The sequence below is a fragment of the Oxyura jamaicensis genome, chromosome 33 (assembly GCF_011077185.1).
Source record: "Oxyura jamaicensis isolate SHBP4307 breed ruddy duck chromosome 33, BPBGC_Ojam_1.0, whole genome shotgun sequence".
NCBI classification, from domain to species: domain Eukaryota; kingdom Metazoa; phylum Chordata; class Aves; order Anseriformes; family Anatidae; genus Oxyura; species Oxyura jamaicensis.
This window is the reverse complement of record NC_048924.1, coordinates 537,566-554,094: the sequence shown is the minus strand read 5'-3', so window position 1 is coordinate 554,094 and position 16,529 is coordinate 537,566. Positions and strand designations below refer to the sequence as shown.

The following is a 16,529-nucleotide window of genomic DNA, read 5'->3' as shown; positions in this document are numbered from 1 at the left end:
GTCCCATCACACCCGGCTGCTGCATCGCCGCCTGTCCCATCACACCCTGTTGCTGCTGCTGCAGGGACACCTGCCCCAGCATATTCTGCTGCTGCTGCAGTTTCTGGGCCAGCTGCATCCTCTGAAGCTGCCTCTCCTGCATCAGACGGCTGTCGGCGGCCAGCCCGCGGAGCGCAGGGTTCCCGGGGAAGAAAGTGTTGGAGGTGCCGGGCACCGGGGCGTTCCCCACCGCCTGCTGGCCCATGAAGGACAGGCCCTGCTGCACGGCCATGGACACGCCGCCCTGGGGCAGGCGCAGCCCCCCAGGCTGCCCCGGCTGCTGGCCAAGGCCTTGGGCACCCACCACGGCCCCCGGCGGCTGCTGGACGCCGTGCGCCGAGAGGAGCTGCCCGGGGAGCTTGGACATGAGGCGGGGGCTCTGCGAAGGGCTCAGGGCCATGACGGCCGAGGCTTGGTGCTGGTGCTGCTGCTGCTTGTTGCGGTACTCGGCCATGAGGTTGGTGTGCTCCTTCTGCTGCTTCCGCACCTGCGGGAGGTGTGTGTGGGGGGGAAACAGGGGGCGTTAGCACCGGGGCACCCCACAAAAAGACGGGGAGCCCGCCCGCCCGAGGAGCCCTACCTGGTCCAGCTGCTTCTGGATCTTGCTCTGCTGCTCCGTAACCAGCTTCAGCTTCTCGGCGTCGGCCTCGGGGAACTCCCGGCCGGCCTTCTTGGCGGTGCGCTGCTTGGCGCAGAGCGCCTTGCGCGACTTGCGGTGCGCCCCGATCTGCTCCTCCAGCACCTTCAGCTGCATCTGCAGGAGCTGCTGCGTGTGGAAGAGCCACTCCTCGTACTGCCGCTGGTCGGCCTCGTCTGCGGGAGCGGGGAGAGGGCTCGGCTCAGCAGGGTCTCCCCAGCACCGGAGCCCAGCTCAGCCCAGCCTGCGCTGGCAGGATGAGGCCTTGCCCCCCGCCCCGTGCCATTTCGGTACTCACTGATGACGCCTTGTGCGAAGGTGGGGGGGTTGGGGCGAGCCTGCGTTGGGTCGGTGCCGCTCCGCTCCTGGCACAGAGGGGAGTGTTGGCGACGTGTGCCGTGCCCCCTCCTCGGTGTCCCCGCCTCCCCCTACAGCTCCCCAGGGGACCATGCCCAGCGGGGACCCTACCCCATGCCCAGCCTCCTGCCCAGCGGGGACCCTACCCCTCAGCCAAGCAGCCCTGGGAGGGGGACCCGTCCCCCCCATGCCCCCTGCTCACCTGCCCGCTCCCTGCCAGCATGTGGTTCTGCATCTCCGACACGGCCGGGCCTCCCGAGAGCCGCTGAGCCAGCAGGGAAACTTGTTGCCTTTGGGGAGGCGCAGGGAGAAGGGATGAGCCGAGGCTGATGCGCCCTCGCCCACCCTGTGCACCGCTGCCCGCCGTGCCCCTTCCCTTACCTGTTCATGCCCGGGGCCACCCCGATGCTGCCCTGGGCCATCACCTTCTTGATGCCTTTCAGCGCCACCATCTTCGCCTTGGCAATGGGGTCCATGATGTCCTCGGCAGCAAACTTGTCCAGGTCTGCGGGAAGAGAGTTGGGAAGGAACTCGCCCTCTGCCGCACCGCATCCCCGACCCACGAGAGCCCCGTGTGCCCCCCCCCAAAGACAACCCAACCACCCCAGCTGCCTCCAGGACGGCCCCAAGCAGCTGCCGGAGCCGGATTCCGGCTGCGGCGAAGGCGATGCCCCTACCTGTGTCTGGGAAGAAGCTGTTGGCCAACTGCTGCTGCATGACGAGCTGGGGGGGCTTCAGGCCCAGGGCCGGCGGCTGCACCCCGGCCATCGGCTTCTGCACGAGCACCTGCTGCTGGCTCTGCTGCGGCTGCGTCAGGGCCACCTGCACTCCGTGCGGGGCTGCCAGGACGTGGGGCTGCCCCGGAGCCATGCCCATGTGGGGGGCCAGCGCCGGGCCCTGCTGGGGAGTGCCGAGCCGGGGGGGCTGCGGTGGCATAAGCTGCGGTCTGGCCACCATCCCCAGCTGGAGGGGGGGCTGCGGGGTGCCCAGGCGGGGCGGCTGCGCCTCCAGGGGCTGCCCAGCCGCCGTTGCGTGCAGCATGGGGTGCCCTGGGGCCGGGAGGTGCGGGGTGCCCCGGGGCAGGTGGGCTGACATCTGCTGCTTCTTCTGCAGCTCCTTCTTCTCGTGCTCCAGCAGGTCCTCGATGAGCAGCGGCAGCTCGCTGGCCACCAGCGAGCTCTCCATTTTGTCCAGATCATCGGCTGGTGAGTGCCGGGCGCTGCCCAAGCCCAGCGCCCTGCTGTCAAGCTCAAACTTCTCCAGCAGAGGATTGCTCTGGCTGCCCAGCTGGGCAGGGGCCAGCCCGCGGCCAGGGCCAGCGTAAGGGTCCTTCTCCAGCACAGAGCCGCTGTTTGGGAAGTGAGTCAAGCCGAGGCGAGCAGGGCCGGCGCCGGGGCTCAGGAGGTTCTGGCCGGGCTTGAGGGTCAGCCCCAAAGAGGCAGAGATCTTATCCGTGCTCTGCAGGGCCTCCGACTTGACGGGGACTGGGAGCCGCTCGGGGCCACCGGTGGTGAACTGGCAGGGTGATGTCTTCAGGCAGCCTTCCTCCAGCTTGGGCTTGACGTCGGTGGGCAGTGCCTTCGCCTCCAAACCCTGCGCCTTGAAGGCTGGCTCGGGCGCCAGCGCGGTGCCAGGCGGGCAGGGAGCGGGCCCCAAGCCCACCCCCGGCACCAGCCCTTCCTTGGGCACCTCCTGGTTCTCCGCCGACGGGGCCGGGTCTTTGCCGTCGCCAGGATCGGGGAGCTTCAAGCTGGGTCCCGCTGGCTCGGTCTTGAGCTGGGCCTCACGCTCAGCCTTCTCGTTGGCCGACTCAACCAGGCGCAGGTGCTCGTTGAAGATGTCCTTCTTGTCGCCCGTGTCCAGCTCAGGGTCGGTGTAGGCCAGCAGGTCGAACTCGTCGCCGTTCAGCAGATCGTCCAGGTGGGGGTCCGCCGTCTCCAGGCTGTCCAGGTTGCCCAAGTCATCGTCCCCTTTGGCCACGTCCGGATCCAGGCTCAGATTTGCCAAATCGTCGTCGTCTTCCAGGTCCTTGTGGGAGCCGAAGTCGTCGTCCAAATCGGGCTCCACCGGCACCTCGCAGGGCAGCCGTCCGCCCTCCAGGCTCAGCTGGCTCTTGCCCGGGGCTGGAGCCGGTGCGGGGCCTTCCTTGGGACCCTCGGGGCGCAGGGCAGAGCTGGAGGAGAGCGGGCGCGGGGGGACGTGCTGCAGCTCCAGGCTGGGGGCGGGCAGCGGCACGGGGGGCACCGCTTTGGCGTGCAGCTGGTGGTGGCTGTTGCTCATCTCGGCGCCTTGCGGCGAGGCGGGCGGCAGAGGCACCGGCATCTTCTGGGGCTGCAGCGCCGGGGCGGGGAGTGCCTGCATGGGCATGGTGGGGGCGCAGAGGGGCTGCGGGGCGCCCTCCTCCCCGGGCAGGAAAAAGCGAGGTCGGGGAGCCTGGGGAGCGAAGGGGGAGCCCACGACCCCCCCAGGCCCCTTCTGCACGTTGTGCCGCAGCTCGATGAAGGGTGCGCCCAGGGTGCCGGGTGAAGCGGGCACCGGCTCGGCGGGCGCTGGCAGGCGGGCGCCCAGGCTGCCCACGGGGGTGCCAGCGGCTGGGGGGGCGAAGCGGGAGGTGACGGGGAGCCGCAGGGCCGCGGCTGCCTGCTGCTGCTGCTGCTGCCAGAGGTGCTGCTGCGGGGACGGCGCCGGGAAGACCCCGCGAGGGTAAAAGGCCTGGGGGGGCCCCACTGCCGCCCTGCAAGACACCGCAGGGTCAGGGGCAGCTCGGCAATGCTCCAGCCCCGACCCACCGTGCACGGGGCACCCCACGGTGTCCCCATCCCCTCCAGCCGCACCCTGCGGACGCACAGCTACCCCTTCCCTCCAGAGAGGGTCCCGCGAGCAGGAGCTGGGGGGGCACACAGCCCTCAGCCTGCTTATTTCTGACCCACGTGCGGGGTGCTCACCTCCCGTTCATGTCCAGGGCAGCCGGGGTGGCGGCCGGCGGGGGCCGGGAGAGCCGCTCATCCTGCGCGAACGCCGCCTGCACCATGACCGAGCCGGGCATCTTCCCACTGCCGGCCGCGGTGGCCAGCGACCCCAAAAGACCCTTATCCTAAAAGAAAAGGGCACAACGTCACCATGGCTGTCAGTCCACCCCGAACCCCGAGCCGGGCCGTGTCCCCGTGCCCCCTTACCTGTGCCGGCTGGTAGGCGGCCATGCCGCGGCTCAGCTCAAAGCTCTGGCTGCCGGCCTCGGGGGCCCAGCTCGCGGGCGAGGGGGTGGCAGCGGCCGCCGCGCTCTCCTTCTCCTGCCGCAGGCTGTTGCGCTGGATCTGCTGGCGGATGAGCAGCTCGCGGAGCCGCTGGCGCTGGGAGAAGCAGAGCGTTAGGAGCCGGCACAGGCGCAAAGCAAGACCCCGCTGGCCCCAAGCCGGAGACAAACCGGTGCAGAGCTTTGGCTGCTGCCCCCCAGCCCGGTGCCAGTGTTCCCTTCGCAGCTCCGGAGGGGTAACAGACGTGGAGCTGGGCTCTTTGATCCCGTTACCAACTGCGACGCCCCACGGTCCTCCCTCGCAGCCCATCCCAAACCCAGCCGGATCCCACGCGACCCCCGGCGAGCCCTCACCTGCCTCTGCTTCTCCAGCTCCGACTGACTCATGGTGGCCATGGCCCCGTCCTGGCCACCGGGCAGCTCGGCCAGGTCCCGGTTTGGGGGTGCCGTGAGCCCCGCAGCCGCCTCCTCCCTCTTGTCAGCCCCCAGGGCGGCTCGGGGCAGGAAGGCGATGGTGGCATCCGGCTGCTGGGGGGGCGCTGGGGGCTGCTGGGGCAGCACCGAGGGCGGCCGGAGGGGCGAGAGGCTGTAGGTGGTGTCGGCAGCCCCGGTGCCCGGCCCCAGGGGGCTGCCAGCCTGGTGGAAGCCGGGGGACGAGGCGTAGGCTGAGCTCTGGGGCTTGCCGGGGACAAAATGGCTGTTGATCCCGTGGGGCTGGTGGGACGGGGAACCCTTGAGCGGCTCCGAGACGGCCGGGGGGAAGGTGAAGCGCATGGGGGGCTGGCTGCCCGGGAAGACGCTGGCGCCGGGGGAACGGGCGAAGGGGGGATGCTGCTGCTGCCCACCCGGCACCTTGGTGTGGGGCTCGCCCGCTGGGGTGGTCCCAAAACCCCCGCCGGCCGCGGGGCTGTGCGAGAGGGGCACCGACTTGAAGCCCGGCTCCGGCATTTGGGGCCGGGGCGGTTTGTGCAGGGGGGTGAAGGGGTCCCGGGATTGGGGCCGGGAGGGGGGCTGGGAGTAAGGGTCCGGGGACTGGAAGCGAGGGGTGACGGGCGACTGGCAGAAGGCTTCGTTGGAGAGCGGCCGGGGTGTGAGGGGGGACTGGGAGCTGGACTGGGACTGGGGGCTGGCGGGGACGCGGGAGAAGGGCTCGGAGGGCAGGGAGCGCGGCGGGAGGGCGCAGCAGGCCTCGGGAGGGGGCTGCGGCCGGGGGGTCAGCGGGGGCTGCGCGTAGGGGTCGGGGTAGGGCGACTGGCGGTAGAGGTCGGGGTGGTTGGGGGGCGAGGGGGCCAAGGGATGGGGGTCGGGGGGGCGGTGCCCCAGCCCCGGGCTCTGCGGCTCTACCTGAGAAACCCGCGGGGTCATGGGGGCTTTGAAGACGTCGGCCGCCTTCAGCTCCGCAGCGGAGAGGTGGGGGCCGCCCGGGGAGTCCCCATAGCCCATGGTGGGCGCGTAGCCGGGCGAGCAGACCCCCAGGCTCCCCCCTCCCTCTTCCTTCTTTACCTCCAGGCCTTTCTTCTGCTCCCCGAAAGGCAGGGGTGAGAGCAGGGCCTCGGGAGGGCGGGCGCTGGGGCTCCCCGGCACCGAGAGGTTGTCCAAGGAGGGGCACCGGGGCTTCAGGAAGGGGTCGGGGGTGCCGGGCTGGTGCCGAGGGGTACCGGGGGGCGTGGGGTGGAAGTCGGGGGGCTGGGAGCCGGGGAGAGTGCGGGGACCGGCGAGGGGCTGGCCGGGGAAGGGCTGGAAGGCAGCGCCCGCCGTGGGGCTCTGGCCCAGGGGCGAGGGGAAGCGGGGCTCCAGCGCATAGGCGGGCACCGCGCCGTAGGGGTCGTGCGAAGGCACTTGGGCAGGGGACTGGGGGGGGGAGCTTGAGGAAGAGCTCGCTGGGCGATTCCGGCCCCCCGGCGGCCCCCGAGGGGGGCTTCAGGAAGCCCTCGCCCGTGGCGGGTGGGCTGCCGATGTAGACGGGCTGTGTCCCCGGCGGCACCGGGATCCGCAGGTGCAGCGAGGGCCTCTCCGGCTTGCGCAGTCCCTCCCCTTTGGTCTGCTTGTTGATCTGGCTCTCGGCCTGCTGCAGAGAGAGCCCGGCCGTCAGGGCCGTGGGGACGCAGCACGCCGACCCTCCCTGCGGGCTGGGGAAGGGGCTAACGGGGCAGGAGGGGGGCGCCAGGTCCCCCCCCCCCCAAGGGCTAGGACAGGGCCGCCGGGCACCTCTCGCCCCAGCACGTACCTTCTGCACCTTGTTGATGCGATGAGCCGCCCGGTTATCTTTGGCCTTTTGCTAACGAAAACACGAAGGCAGCTGACTCGCAGCCCCGGGGAGCCCCCACGCCCCCCCACCCACCCCTTGGTCCCCCAGAACTCACCAAATAGGGGGCTTTGTCCGTGGCGGGGACCTTCCTCCAGAGCTTCATGATCTGCTTGCAGCGGCTCGACCAGTCTGGGAGTCCGGTAGCAGCAGAGGGCACGAGAGGAGGAGAAAGTCAGCGTTAGCCCGACGAGCCCACCCAGAACCCTGGGCTCCCCCTTATCCAGGCAGCAACTCCATCCGCCCTCCCCCTGGCCCCCAAAGCCCCTCCAGAGCCCTACCTGGATAATCCTGCTTGAGGTTGGGGAAGTTCATGTTGGCGTAGAGCACGGGGGAGATGGTGGAGAGCTCGCCGAGCTCCTCGTCCTTCTCCCAGCGCTGCAGGCTGCGCTGGTTGTAGGACAGCCCGTCGCCCTCGCCCTCCGTCGTGGGCGTCGTGGGGGTCGAGGGGGTGGTGGTGGCCGAGCTGCTGGCCCAGGGGCTCTCGGGTTCGCAGTGATCTGGGCTGAAGAAGCCGCTCCGCTCCCTGCAGGGAGGGGGGACGACGACAGGGCGTCACAGGCAGGCAGGGCACAGGGAGAAGGGGGCCCCTGGGCGGTCAGGTTCTGCTTGAGGAGCCAACCTCAGCCTCCCCCAGCCACCCACTCACCGGTTATCGAGGAACGGGGACTGGCAGACTCCCGAATACGACTCCAAGGAGACAGCTCCGGAGAGCGAGCCCAGAGAAACGCTCCCTGCAAGAGAAGGAGAGGGTCACACGGCGGGCAGAGCGCGGCCTCGAGCCCACTTGATCAGCCTTTAGCAGTGCAAGACCTCCCCCTCCCCATGCATCCCCCCCCCCAAAAAGCTTATGCGTCCCTTCCCAGAGCAGCGAGGAAGACCCCAGGAGCCTGAACCCTTGCTGGCCCACAGCCACTGCTCCCGTTCAAGGAACAAAGCGAGGAGGAAGACGCGGCACGGCAGCTTTCCCAAGGCAAAGGGAGGGAACTGCCCCCCTCCTGCACCCACCGGGACTTCCCCGGGGCTCGGGGCTCTGCTGCTTCCACCCACCCTGCCCCGGCAGCTGGAGGTCTCCCGGCAGGAACGGCCGCTGCGCCCGGCTGGGGTCCTGCCCCGCGCCCCCGGCCTCCATCCCCGCCGCCACGCAGTTCAGGGGCTGCTCCGCGCGCTCGGCCGAGCCCAGCACGTCCTTGAAGAGCTGCTGCACGTCCTTGCTCTCCATCTTGGGCAGCTCTGCGGGAGGACAAGGGGGAGCTGAGCCCCACCGCTGCGAGCTGGGGAAGGAAATGGAGGGGGCACCCCGGTCCCCTGCCCCTCCACCGGTGACCGGGGGGGTCCTCACCTTCCGTGGGGATCTTGTCAAGGTCGGAGCTCAGAGCGCCCTCCCCGGGGGTGGCCGGCTTCTCGGCGTCCCCGGGGTCTGGGGAGTTCTTGGGGTCGTCGGTCCCTGCAGGGAGCAGTGAGCCCGATGTTTTCGGCAGCCAGTCCTGGAACCTCCCCAGAACCCCCCCCCCCCACCACTGCAGCCCCCAGCCCCACAGGGCAGACAGCAGCCCCCAGACCTCCAGGGCACGCAGAGCGCTGCCCCACCCGGGGGCACTACTTTGTGCCCCGCCTAGAGCTCTAGGCCACCCCTCGAAGGCCTCGGGAGGCTCCTAACGAGCCTCAGGCAGGGGGGGGGGGGGGGGGGGGGGGGGGCAAGGGGGTCCCGGGGGGGTCCCAGGGCTCACCCAGGTCCTCAGCCTTTGCGTCGTCCTTGCCATCGTCATCGGGGGCTGTGGCACTGCCATCGGTGCTGTCGTCCCCTGCCAAGCACCAGGCTTCAGGAGGGCCGGGCTGCCTGGTAGGGACACCCCCCCGGTGTCCCCCGACCCCCCTGGTGTCCCCTAAGCCCCCCGACCCACACCTTATTGTCCCCCGACCCTCCTGGTGCCCCCTCAACCCACACCTCGCCATCCCCTGACCCCTCCCCGGTGCCTGCAGCGGGTCCCTGCACCCCAGTTACCCCCCCCATAACACCCCCACCACCGGGGCTGGGGTTCCTGCCGCTCCCTGCTCACCTCTGGGGTGCACAGGGGGATCCCTCCTGTCGGGGGGGGCTCCCTGCAGCGCCCCGGCCACACTGGGGTCCCCCTTGTGCCGGGGGGCGCCCTGGCCCAGGGAGGGGCGCGCGGCGCCGTCCCCCACGCCGCCCGCCGCCAGCAGCGCCTTCCTGCTCAGGTCCATCAGCGCCTTCCCGAAAAACGCCTCCTGATGAAGGAAGAGGAGGAGGAGGAGGAGGAGAAGTTGGTGCCACCAGGTCCCCTCTGCTAATCCCTCACCCCCACCCCACCCAGCACGGTGTCCTCCCCCCCCCCCCCCCAACTCCTTCGCCCCCGTCCCCTCGCCATCCCACCTGCAGGTATGGGGGGAACATGTCCTCCAGCTTGCTCTTCTTCCGCCCCCGCCGCTTCTTCTTCTCGTCCCCCTCTGCCGAGCCTGGATCCAGGCCGCCCTCGGCGGGGAGGTCCCCGGGAGTCCCTGCAAACGGCAGCCCCGTTAATTCCTCTCCACGAAGGAGCTGGGGGCTGCCCTCGTGCCGCAGGAAGGGCTCGGCTCTGTCCCCTGGGGACACCCAGGTGGGACAGGGACACGGGGAAGGGGCTCTGCGGGTCCCTACCGTCCTCCGGGTGCCCCTCGGCGCTCAGCCCCTCGCGCCCCACTTCAGCCAGCACCGCCGGGACCTTCTTCAGGCGGGTGTGGGACTTGCGCTGTCGCACCATGAAGCCGCCAATGCCTGGGGGGGGGGCAAAGCAGGAGGTGTGGGGAGGGGGGTCACGGCAGCTCCAGGGCAGCCCGGCCGCAGGGGTGGCGGCCACGGACAGCACTCACCCGGCCGGTAGGGCTTGCGCTTCCTCTTCTTGCACTCGTCCGGGTCCTCCAGCCCCTTCCCCGAGTCCACATCGGCCCCCACGTCCCGGTCGGGGCTGGCCAGCGCCTCCAGTTTGATTTCACACTCCATGTGCTCGACCCCCACTGCCAAAAGGGGAGCGGCGTCAGCAGGGCCCCACCAGCAGTCCCCTTCCAGGGCTCACTCCCTCCCCCCAAAAAAAAACTCACCTTCGGCCTTGAGCAGCTCGTCGGCGTCCAGGTCGCCGTCCTTCTTGTCATCGGGGCCCAGGGGGTCTCCCCCCTCCAGCCCCCCTTCCCCGTTCAGGGCGCCCAGGCGCGCCTTGCGCTGCCGCCGCTTGTGCAGGGGCGACATGGAGAGGTTGCGCAGCACCGCCATGCCCGTCTCCGTCAGCCACACGCCCTCGAAGCGGAAATACTGGGGCTCTGCGGGGACGGAACCGGGCACTGGGTGCGTGACCGGCGCCGGGAAGGTCCCCGGGGAACCGGCAGCACCGAGGGCGGCACCGCGCGTACCTGGCTCCTTGGCCTTCGCGGAGATCTCCGAGGGAGGCGCGGGCACTGCAGGGGGAAAGCAGGCACGGAGGTGAGGCCCCCAACGCCCACGGAGGCCCCCCAACGCCCACGGAGGCCCCCTCCCCGGGTGCTCACCGGCTGGTTTGACCACGTAGGGCTGGCAGGCGCTGCAGTCGAAGCCTTCATCTGCCGCCTGCTCCACCTCCTCCTCCGTGAAGAGGCTGTCGCACGCCGCGTGCAGCCACCTGCGGAGAGCGGGGGGACCCATCACGTGCCCCGGCCACCCCACAAAAACACCAGATCCGCAAAACCCCAAGCTGCCCCCGGCAGGAAGATCCTGAGCAGGGCCTGCCACCCCACGCGGAACCCAAAAACACCCCAAGAGCAGAAATCTTGGGGATGGGACCAAAATTGGGCAGAGGCGCGCGGAACCCAAGCCCCACCGCGAGCCCTCGGCGCGTGCGGCGACCGAGGGGGCTGCAGCCCACCCCCCAGCCCTGGGGCTCACCGATCGCAGTGCCGGCACTGGATGAGCAGGTCGTCCTCCACGTACTTCTCGCGGCAGAAGGGGCAGACGACGAGGCTGGCGCAGGGCGCGCAGTGCGTGTAGTTGTTCTGCCACTCGCAGTGGAAGCCGGGGGAAGCCGCCCCGCACTGCACGCAGCACACGCACCTGGGAGGGGGGGCAGAGGGCTCAGCGCTGACCCCTCACCGCCCCCCCTGAGGGTTCCCCTGGGACCCCCACGCACCACTTGCACTTCCAGCCCCCCTTGGGCACGGTCTGCAGCGGCGGGTCCAGGCAGTACGTGTGGTAGCTGATGTCGCAGTCGTCGCAGAGCAGGAGCCGGGAGGGGTCGGAGGCTTTGCCGCACACCTCGCAGACGATGCACTCCACGCAGCGCCAGCCCTTCAGCAGCATCACCTTCGTGATCTGGGGGCGGCAGGGGGGCCACGTGAGCCTTGGCACAGCCACGGGGGTCCCGGGGGGGGGGGTGGCACAGCCACAGGGGACGCCCCAAAGCACGGGGCAACACATCCACGTGGACGTGCCCAGCGCCGTCCCGTGCGCACGCCCCAAAAGCTCCCAGCCTGAGCCCCACAAGGGGGGCAGCCTGGCGTGGGGGGCGCAGCCTGGCACGGGGGGGCGCAGCCTTCCTCACCTTGCTGTTGACACAGTAGGGGTGGTAGCACTGGGAACACTGGGAGCAGGCCAGGAGGTGCCCCTCGGCCCCGCGCCCGAAGCTGCCGCACACCACGCACATGTCCTGGGGGAGAGGGGCCGTGAGAGGAGCCGGGGTGAGGGGGGGACACGGATGGGGGGGGGGGACGGGACAGGGACAGGCACTCGTCCCGCAGCGCCCCGGTTACCTGCATGAGCACAAACTTGTCGGTGTTGGAGAAGAGGACGACCGTGTTTTGCATCGTGTCGTCGTCGTCCTCGTCTTCCTCCTTGCTGGGCGAGCTCTCCACGTCGGCGAGCTGCGGGTAGAGCGGGGGGGCTCAGGGAAAGGGGCAAAGCGGGGGGCTCGGGGTCAGGGCCCCCCAGCTTTCCACGCGGCTTGGGGAGCGCTGGCCACAGCCTGGTGCTAAAACGGGGTCCGCAAGAACATCCGAGAGCAGCAGCCCCCTGCAAGCCAGCCCCTCCCCAGCAGCCAGCTCCACACCAACCCAACACCGGGGGGGTGAAGCCCCCAGCCCCGCAGCGCAGCCCCAGGCAGCCCCCCCAGGCCTTCCCCGGGACCCCTGCCCGCCCATCGGCCTGGGTTCCCGAAGCTTTCCAAGGGGTTGGGGTGCTGGGGATAGGGACGGAGGGGGACTCTCGGCTCTCGGCCCTGCCACCTAGCAGCTCGGGGACCCCCCCGGACCCCCCCCCCCTCTGCCCCAGCCCAGCCTTACTGCTAGGGTGTCAACAGACGAGGTGGTCGACTTCAGGCGCGCACGGCCCCGGCCCCGGCCCCCGTGGGACCCACCTCGGGGGCGCCTCCGCCCGGGGAAGCTGCTGCTGCGACCCTAGGGCCAAGGGGAGAGGGGGGGGGGGGGGTTACGGCAAGCGGGGGGCGCCCCGGCCAGACCCCCCCCCCCCCCCCACGAGCATCCCAGCTGGGGCAGAGGGGCTCAGCCCCCGTCCCACCCCATCGCGCGCACGCGGCCCTCGCCTACTCGGGGCAGCCCGGGGAAGGGGGGCACGGCTCCAGCGGGGTGGGTGGCGGGGTGTCATCCCCCCCCCCCCATACCTGCTTGACACGGGAGCGCCCCGGGGAGCTGCGCCGCCGGCTCTTGTCCCCGTCCCCTTTGGCGGCCGGCTCGAAGAGCAGCGAGTCGTCGGTCTCGGCGCCCAGCGGCAGCGACCCGGCGTCCTCCTTCTGCAGGCTGGCGTCGGCCGAGGCCAGCCCCAGCTCGAGGGACAGCGAGCCCCCGCCTTCGGGGTCCGGCGAGCCCAGCAGCGGCTCCGAGCCGGGGAAGCTGCTGCTCGTGTCCCCCTGGCTCAGGTTGGAGATCTCATTGAGGATATCGGGCCGGGGGCGCAGGGCGGGGGGCTCGGGGCCCCCCTCGTCGCCGCGTTCCAGCAGCTTCTCCCCAGCCGGGCACACTTCCATGGGGGTCTCGGGGCCCAACTCCTCCGGTTCCAGGAGCAGGGGGGACCCCTTGGATTCAGGGTCCCCCCCCGCCCGGCCTTCCTCCAGCCCGTCCTCCTCGCTCAGGGGTGGGGAGCTCCCGCTGGTGCCCTCCCGCTCCAGTCTCGGTGCTTCTTCTTCCTCTTCCTCCTCTTCCTCAGGCAGGCCCGGGAAGGGTCCTAGTTCTGGGGCCGGGCTGATGTGGGGGCCGTCTCCAGGGGGGCTGCTCGGTGAGCTCCCCTCACCACCGCCCGTCTCCATCTCCTCTTCCTCAGGGGGCTCAGCAGGGGCCGGGGTGCAGGTGGGGGAGCCCAGGGGGGGCGGCGGGGAGCCAGGGGGCTCCGTGTCCATGGCAGTGCCGGGGCTGCTGGGGGGCTCGGGCACCTCGTCCTCCTGGGCGTGGGGCGAGGGGTCTGGGGGGCGAGCGGGTGACACGGCACAGAGATCTGGGGGGGTACAGAGAAGGGGACAGTGACATAGCCTGCAGCAGAGACACCCCCCCCCCCCACGTGTCCCCAGACCCACCTGGGGGAGCAGGGGGCGGAGGTGCGGTCTCGGGGAGCAGCAAGGGCTCAGGCTCCAGCTCCATCTCCTCTTCGGAGGGCACCTCCGGGGCCAGGGCAGGCGCTTCCTCTGCCACTACCACCTCGGGGAGGAGACCTGCGGGATGGGGGGCAGGGGTGAGGGAGGGGGGCCACAGGGGTCCCCTCGCCCCCTGCACCCCCAGCGGGGCAGCAAAGCACACGAACGGGCAACGGGCTGAGGGAGAGACCCAGGTGTGAGACCCCCACGGGCATGGAAATCGGGATGGGCGCAGGGGTCCCCATTTACCTGGTGGCTTGGGGTCTTCCTCGGGGGACAGCTCGCTGGGGAGCGGCTCGGCGGGGCGTAGGTCTTCAGGGGGGGGTAGCTCATCGAGGGGAGGCTTGTCGGGGAGCAGCTCATCGAGGGCCGGTTCGTTAGGGGGCAGCTCATCAACGGGCTGCTCGCTGCGGGGCGGCTCGTCGGGGGGCTGCTCGTCGAGGGGCAGCTCATCGGGGGGCCGCTCGCTGGGGGGTCGCTTGTCCAGCGGTGGCTCCTCGGGGGGCAGCTCATCGACGGGCGGCTCGCCGGGGGGCCACCCCGTCGGGGGGCTGCTCAACGGGGGAAGGCTCGTCGAGGGGTGGCTCGTGGGGGGGCGATTTGTCCAGGGGCAGCTCGTTAGGGGGCGAGTTGTCCAGCGGAGGTTTGTCGAGGGGCAGCTCCTCCAGAGGTGGTACGGCGAGGGGCATCTGGGTGGGGGGCATCTCATCGGGGGGCGCCTCGTCAAGGGGCATCTCGTTGGGGGGCACTTCGTCAAGGGGCATCTCGGTGGGGGGCGCCTCGTCAAGGGGAGGTCTCTCGAGGGGCAGTTCGTCAGGCGGGGGCTCGTCGGGGGGCAGCACAGAAGGAGGCGGCTCCTCCGGGGGGTGCACGTCGATGGGCAGCTCATTGGGGGGAGACTTCTCGAGGGGCAGCTCTTCAGGGGGGGGCTTCTCAAGGGGCGGCGGCTCATCGGGGGGTGACTTCTCGAGGGGCAGCACTTCGGGGGGCACCTTCTCGAGGGGCGGCTCGTCGGGAGGCAGCTCGTCGGGGGGGCTCTTCTCAAGAGGTGGCTCATCGGGGGGCAGCTCAGCGGGGGGAGACTCGTCATGGCCTGGGGGTGCCACCTCAGGGTCCCCCCCGGGCTGCGGCTCCTCGTTGTTCCCCGCAGGCTCAGCCTCGGCCGGGGGCACGGGCACCTCCGCCAGCTCGCTGCGGTCGGGGGCCACCAACCTGGACAGGGGGGGGCACTCGGTGAGGGGAACGGGGCTGCAGCCACCCCTGAGCCCTCCCAGCCCAGCAGCTTCCCATTTTTTCCAAGGGGGGTGCCCAGCCACCCCGCATCCCCTCCCCCCTGCATCCCAACTCACGCCTGGGCCGCGGGGTCCGGTGGGGGGGCTTCTCCCTGCTCCCCGCAGGCTCCCTCCGCGCCGCGCCGCTGCTGGCAGCCCTCGCACACCGAGTAGCTCCGGTGCCACTGGCAGCCGGGGTCGAGCTCCGGCGGGCGCCGGCCACAGTCCGAGCACACCCTGCAGTTCTGGGGGGGGGGGGGGCAGAGGCGCATCAGAGCTGGGGCAGGCACCCCCACCCGGCGCTCCTCCAAGAAAGAGGGGCAAGGCGTGCCCCATCCCGGGGCGGGGGGGGTAGGGGGGACGCACCTTGCACTTCCAGGAGTCGGCAGGGACGCCCTCGATGGCCGGCTCCATGCAGAAGGTGTGGTAGCCCTTGTCGCACGCCTCGCACACCAGCATCATGGAATCCTCGCCGGGCTGCCTGCGGGGCACGGGATGGGGGTGAGAAAAAACGTGAGCGCCGTCCTCCTCCCGCCTGTGTGTGTCCGTCCCCCCCTCCCCGCCCCCCGGTGGCTCGCGGGGAGCCGGGCTCACCTGCAGGTTTGGCACACTTTGCACTCGGGGCACTGCCAGCCCGAGCGCGTGCGGGGCGTGAGCGCGATGTCCAGGCAGGCGCCGTGGTAGTGCTGCCCGCAGCTGGTGCAGAAGAGCAGGTCCCGCGCGTCGCCCAGCCCGTCGCACACCACGCACCGGGCGTCCTCTGCGTGGGGAGACGGGGGGGCGTCAGGACCCCCCGTTGCCGGCAAACCCCCTCCCCGCCACCCCCAGCCAGCCAGCCCCGAGGTCCGGTTCTGGTTCCGTGCCCCCTCGGGAGCAGGACCCAGCAGCCCGGCCCGCACGCACCCATCTGCGCCGCCTCGGCCACGTGCTCGGGACACAGGAGCCGCAAAGTCTTCATGGACTGGAAGGAGCCGCTGGCGGCGGCGCAGGGGAAGTGGTAGAGCCGGGGGCAGCCGGCCGCCCAGCACGGGATGGTGGCCCCCCTCCGTCGACAGTGTTCACATTTCTGGAAGGGGAGCAGCTCAACGGGGTCAGGGCTGGGGGTGGGGGACGCGCTGTGCCCCCCCCCTTAGCCCCTGTCCTCCTCCGGGAGCCGCTCACCTGTGAGATCCCTGAGAAAACAGCTCTGCCCACGCCAGCCAGCCCCGCTGCGGCACGCTCCACGCCGGCGGACCAGGCTGCGCACAAGCGGTGAACCCAGCAGTGCCCTGCGGGGAGGGGGCGTCATGGACCGGGACCCCACGGGATTGGGACCCCCACGGGGCCGGGGGACCCCCACTCACCCGTCGGCTCGAAGAGCTGCGCCGCAGACACTCGCTCGGAGAAGCCAACCTGCGCCAGGTCATCGCCCGCCGGCTCCAGCTCCCGGGGGGCTTCGTCGGGACCCTCGGGGGGTTGGAGCCCCCCCCAGGCGCTCGGACCAGTCGGGCTCCGGCTCGAAGCGCTGCAGCTCCCGCTGCCCGTGCAGGCTCCAGTCCCCACAGTTGCAGAGGGCGCAGCGGCGGGCTGGCGCGCTGCGAGGGGGCGGAGGGCGTCGGGGACGTGCGGAAGCCCCCCCCTCAACCCCCCCCAAAAGGCTCCACGCTGCCCCTGAGCCCCCCCCAAGTCCTCACCTGCCGGCCTGGGGAGATCCCCTCGTGTCCGCGCTCTCCAGCCCCGGCCCCGCGGAGGCTCCTTCGGGGGGTTTCAGGGGGTCCCCCTCGGCGCTGCCCATCTCCTCCGAGGGCGCGGCCGCGTCGGCTGCGGGGATCGCGGGGGTCAGCAGATGGAAAGGTCGAGCCCCCAACCCCGGGGGGGGGCTGGGTGGGTGGGGGGGGGGGGGGGGCCCCCCCCCCCCCCCCCCAAAGCAGCCTGCCCCACGCTCACCTGGCGCGTCCGCGTCCTTGTCCTCGCCGGGCGCTTTCTGTTCGTCCATCCTGCCTCCTGCGTCCCTCCGGAGAGGCGCGCGGCTGCAAGAGCGCGAGAGGCGTGAGCGGGGCCCTGGACCCCTTTGGGTGCCCCCCCC

The 16,529-nt window shown here is 71.3% G+C and overlaps 1 protein-coding gene across 1 annotated transcript in view; it reads right to left on the bottom strand.

Annotated features, from left to right (window-relative positions):
- Window positions 1–16,523, bottom strand: part of KMT2D (lysine methyltransferase 2D) — a 24,298-nt gene extending 7,775 nt beyond the window's left edge. Inside the window, 42 exon segments of the mRNA XM_035308860.1 lie at window positions 29–526; window positions 620–852; window positions 975–1,041; window positions 1,236–1,323; window positions 1,415–1,538; window positions 1,711–3,767; window positions 3,979–4,127; window positions 4,210–4,383; window positions 4,641–6,146; window positions 6,148–6,354; window positions 6,514–6,564; window positions 6,650–6,733; window positions 6,874–7,117; window positions 7,241–7,325; window positions 7,642–7,824; window positions 7,934–8,038; window positions 8,322–8,396; window positions 8,652–8,841; window positions 8,987–9,111; window positions 9,251–9,367; window positions 9,463–9,606; window positions 9,691–9,906; window positions 9,997–10,041; window positions 10,132–10,241; window positions 10,505–10,669; window positions 10,746–10,927; window positions 11,157–11,261; window positions 11,365–11,475; window positions 11,893–12,006; window positions 12,231–13,057; window positions 13,137–13,271; window positions 13,443–13,734; window positions 13,736–14,405; window positions 14,543–14,709; window positions 14,831–14,945; window positions 15,059–15,224; window positions 15,368–15,530; window positions 15,626–15,732; window positions 15,808–15,917; window positions 15,919–16,038; window positions 16,138–16,264; window positions 16,391–16,523. Of these exon segments, the coding sequence (XP_035164751.1) occupies window positions 29–526; window positions 620–852; window positions 975–1,041; window positions 1,236–1,323; window positions 1,415–1,538; window positions 1,711–3,767; window positions 3,979–4,127; window positions 4,210–4,383; window positions 4,641–6,146; window positions 6,148–6,354; window positions 6,514–6,564; window positions 6,650–6,733; window positions 6,874–7,117; window positions 7,241–7,325; window positions 7,642–7,824; window positions 7,934–8,038; window positions 8,322–8,396; window positions 8,652–8,841; window positions 8,987–9,111; window positions 9,251–9,367; window positions 9,463–9,606; window positions 9,691–9,906; window positions 9,997–10,041; window positions 10,132–10,241; window positions 10,505–10,669; window positions 10,746–10,927; window positions 11,157–11,261; window positions 11,365–11,475; window positions 11,893–12,006; window positions 12,231–13,057; window positions 13,137–13,271; window positions 13,443–13,734; window positions 13,736–14,405; window positions 14,543–14,709; window positions 14,831–14,945; window positions 15,059–15,224; window positions 15,368–15,530; window positions 15,626–15,732; window positions 15,808–15,917; window positions 15,919–16,038; window positions 16,138–16,264; window positions 16,391–16,439 (10,602 nt within the window). The 5' untranslated portion in view covers window positions 16,440–16,523.
- Window positions 16,524–16,529: the final 6 nt, after the last annotated feature.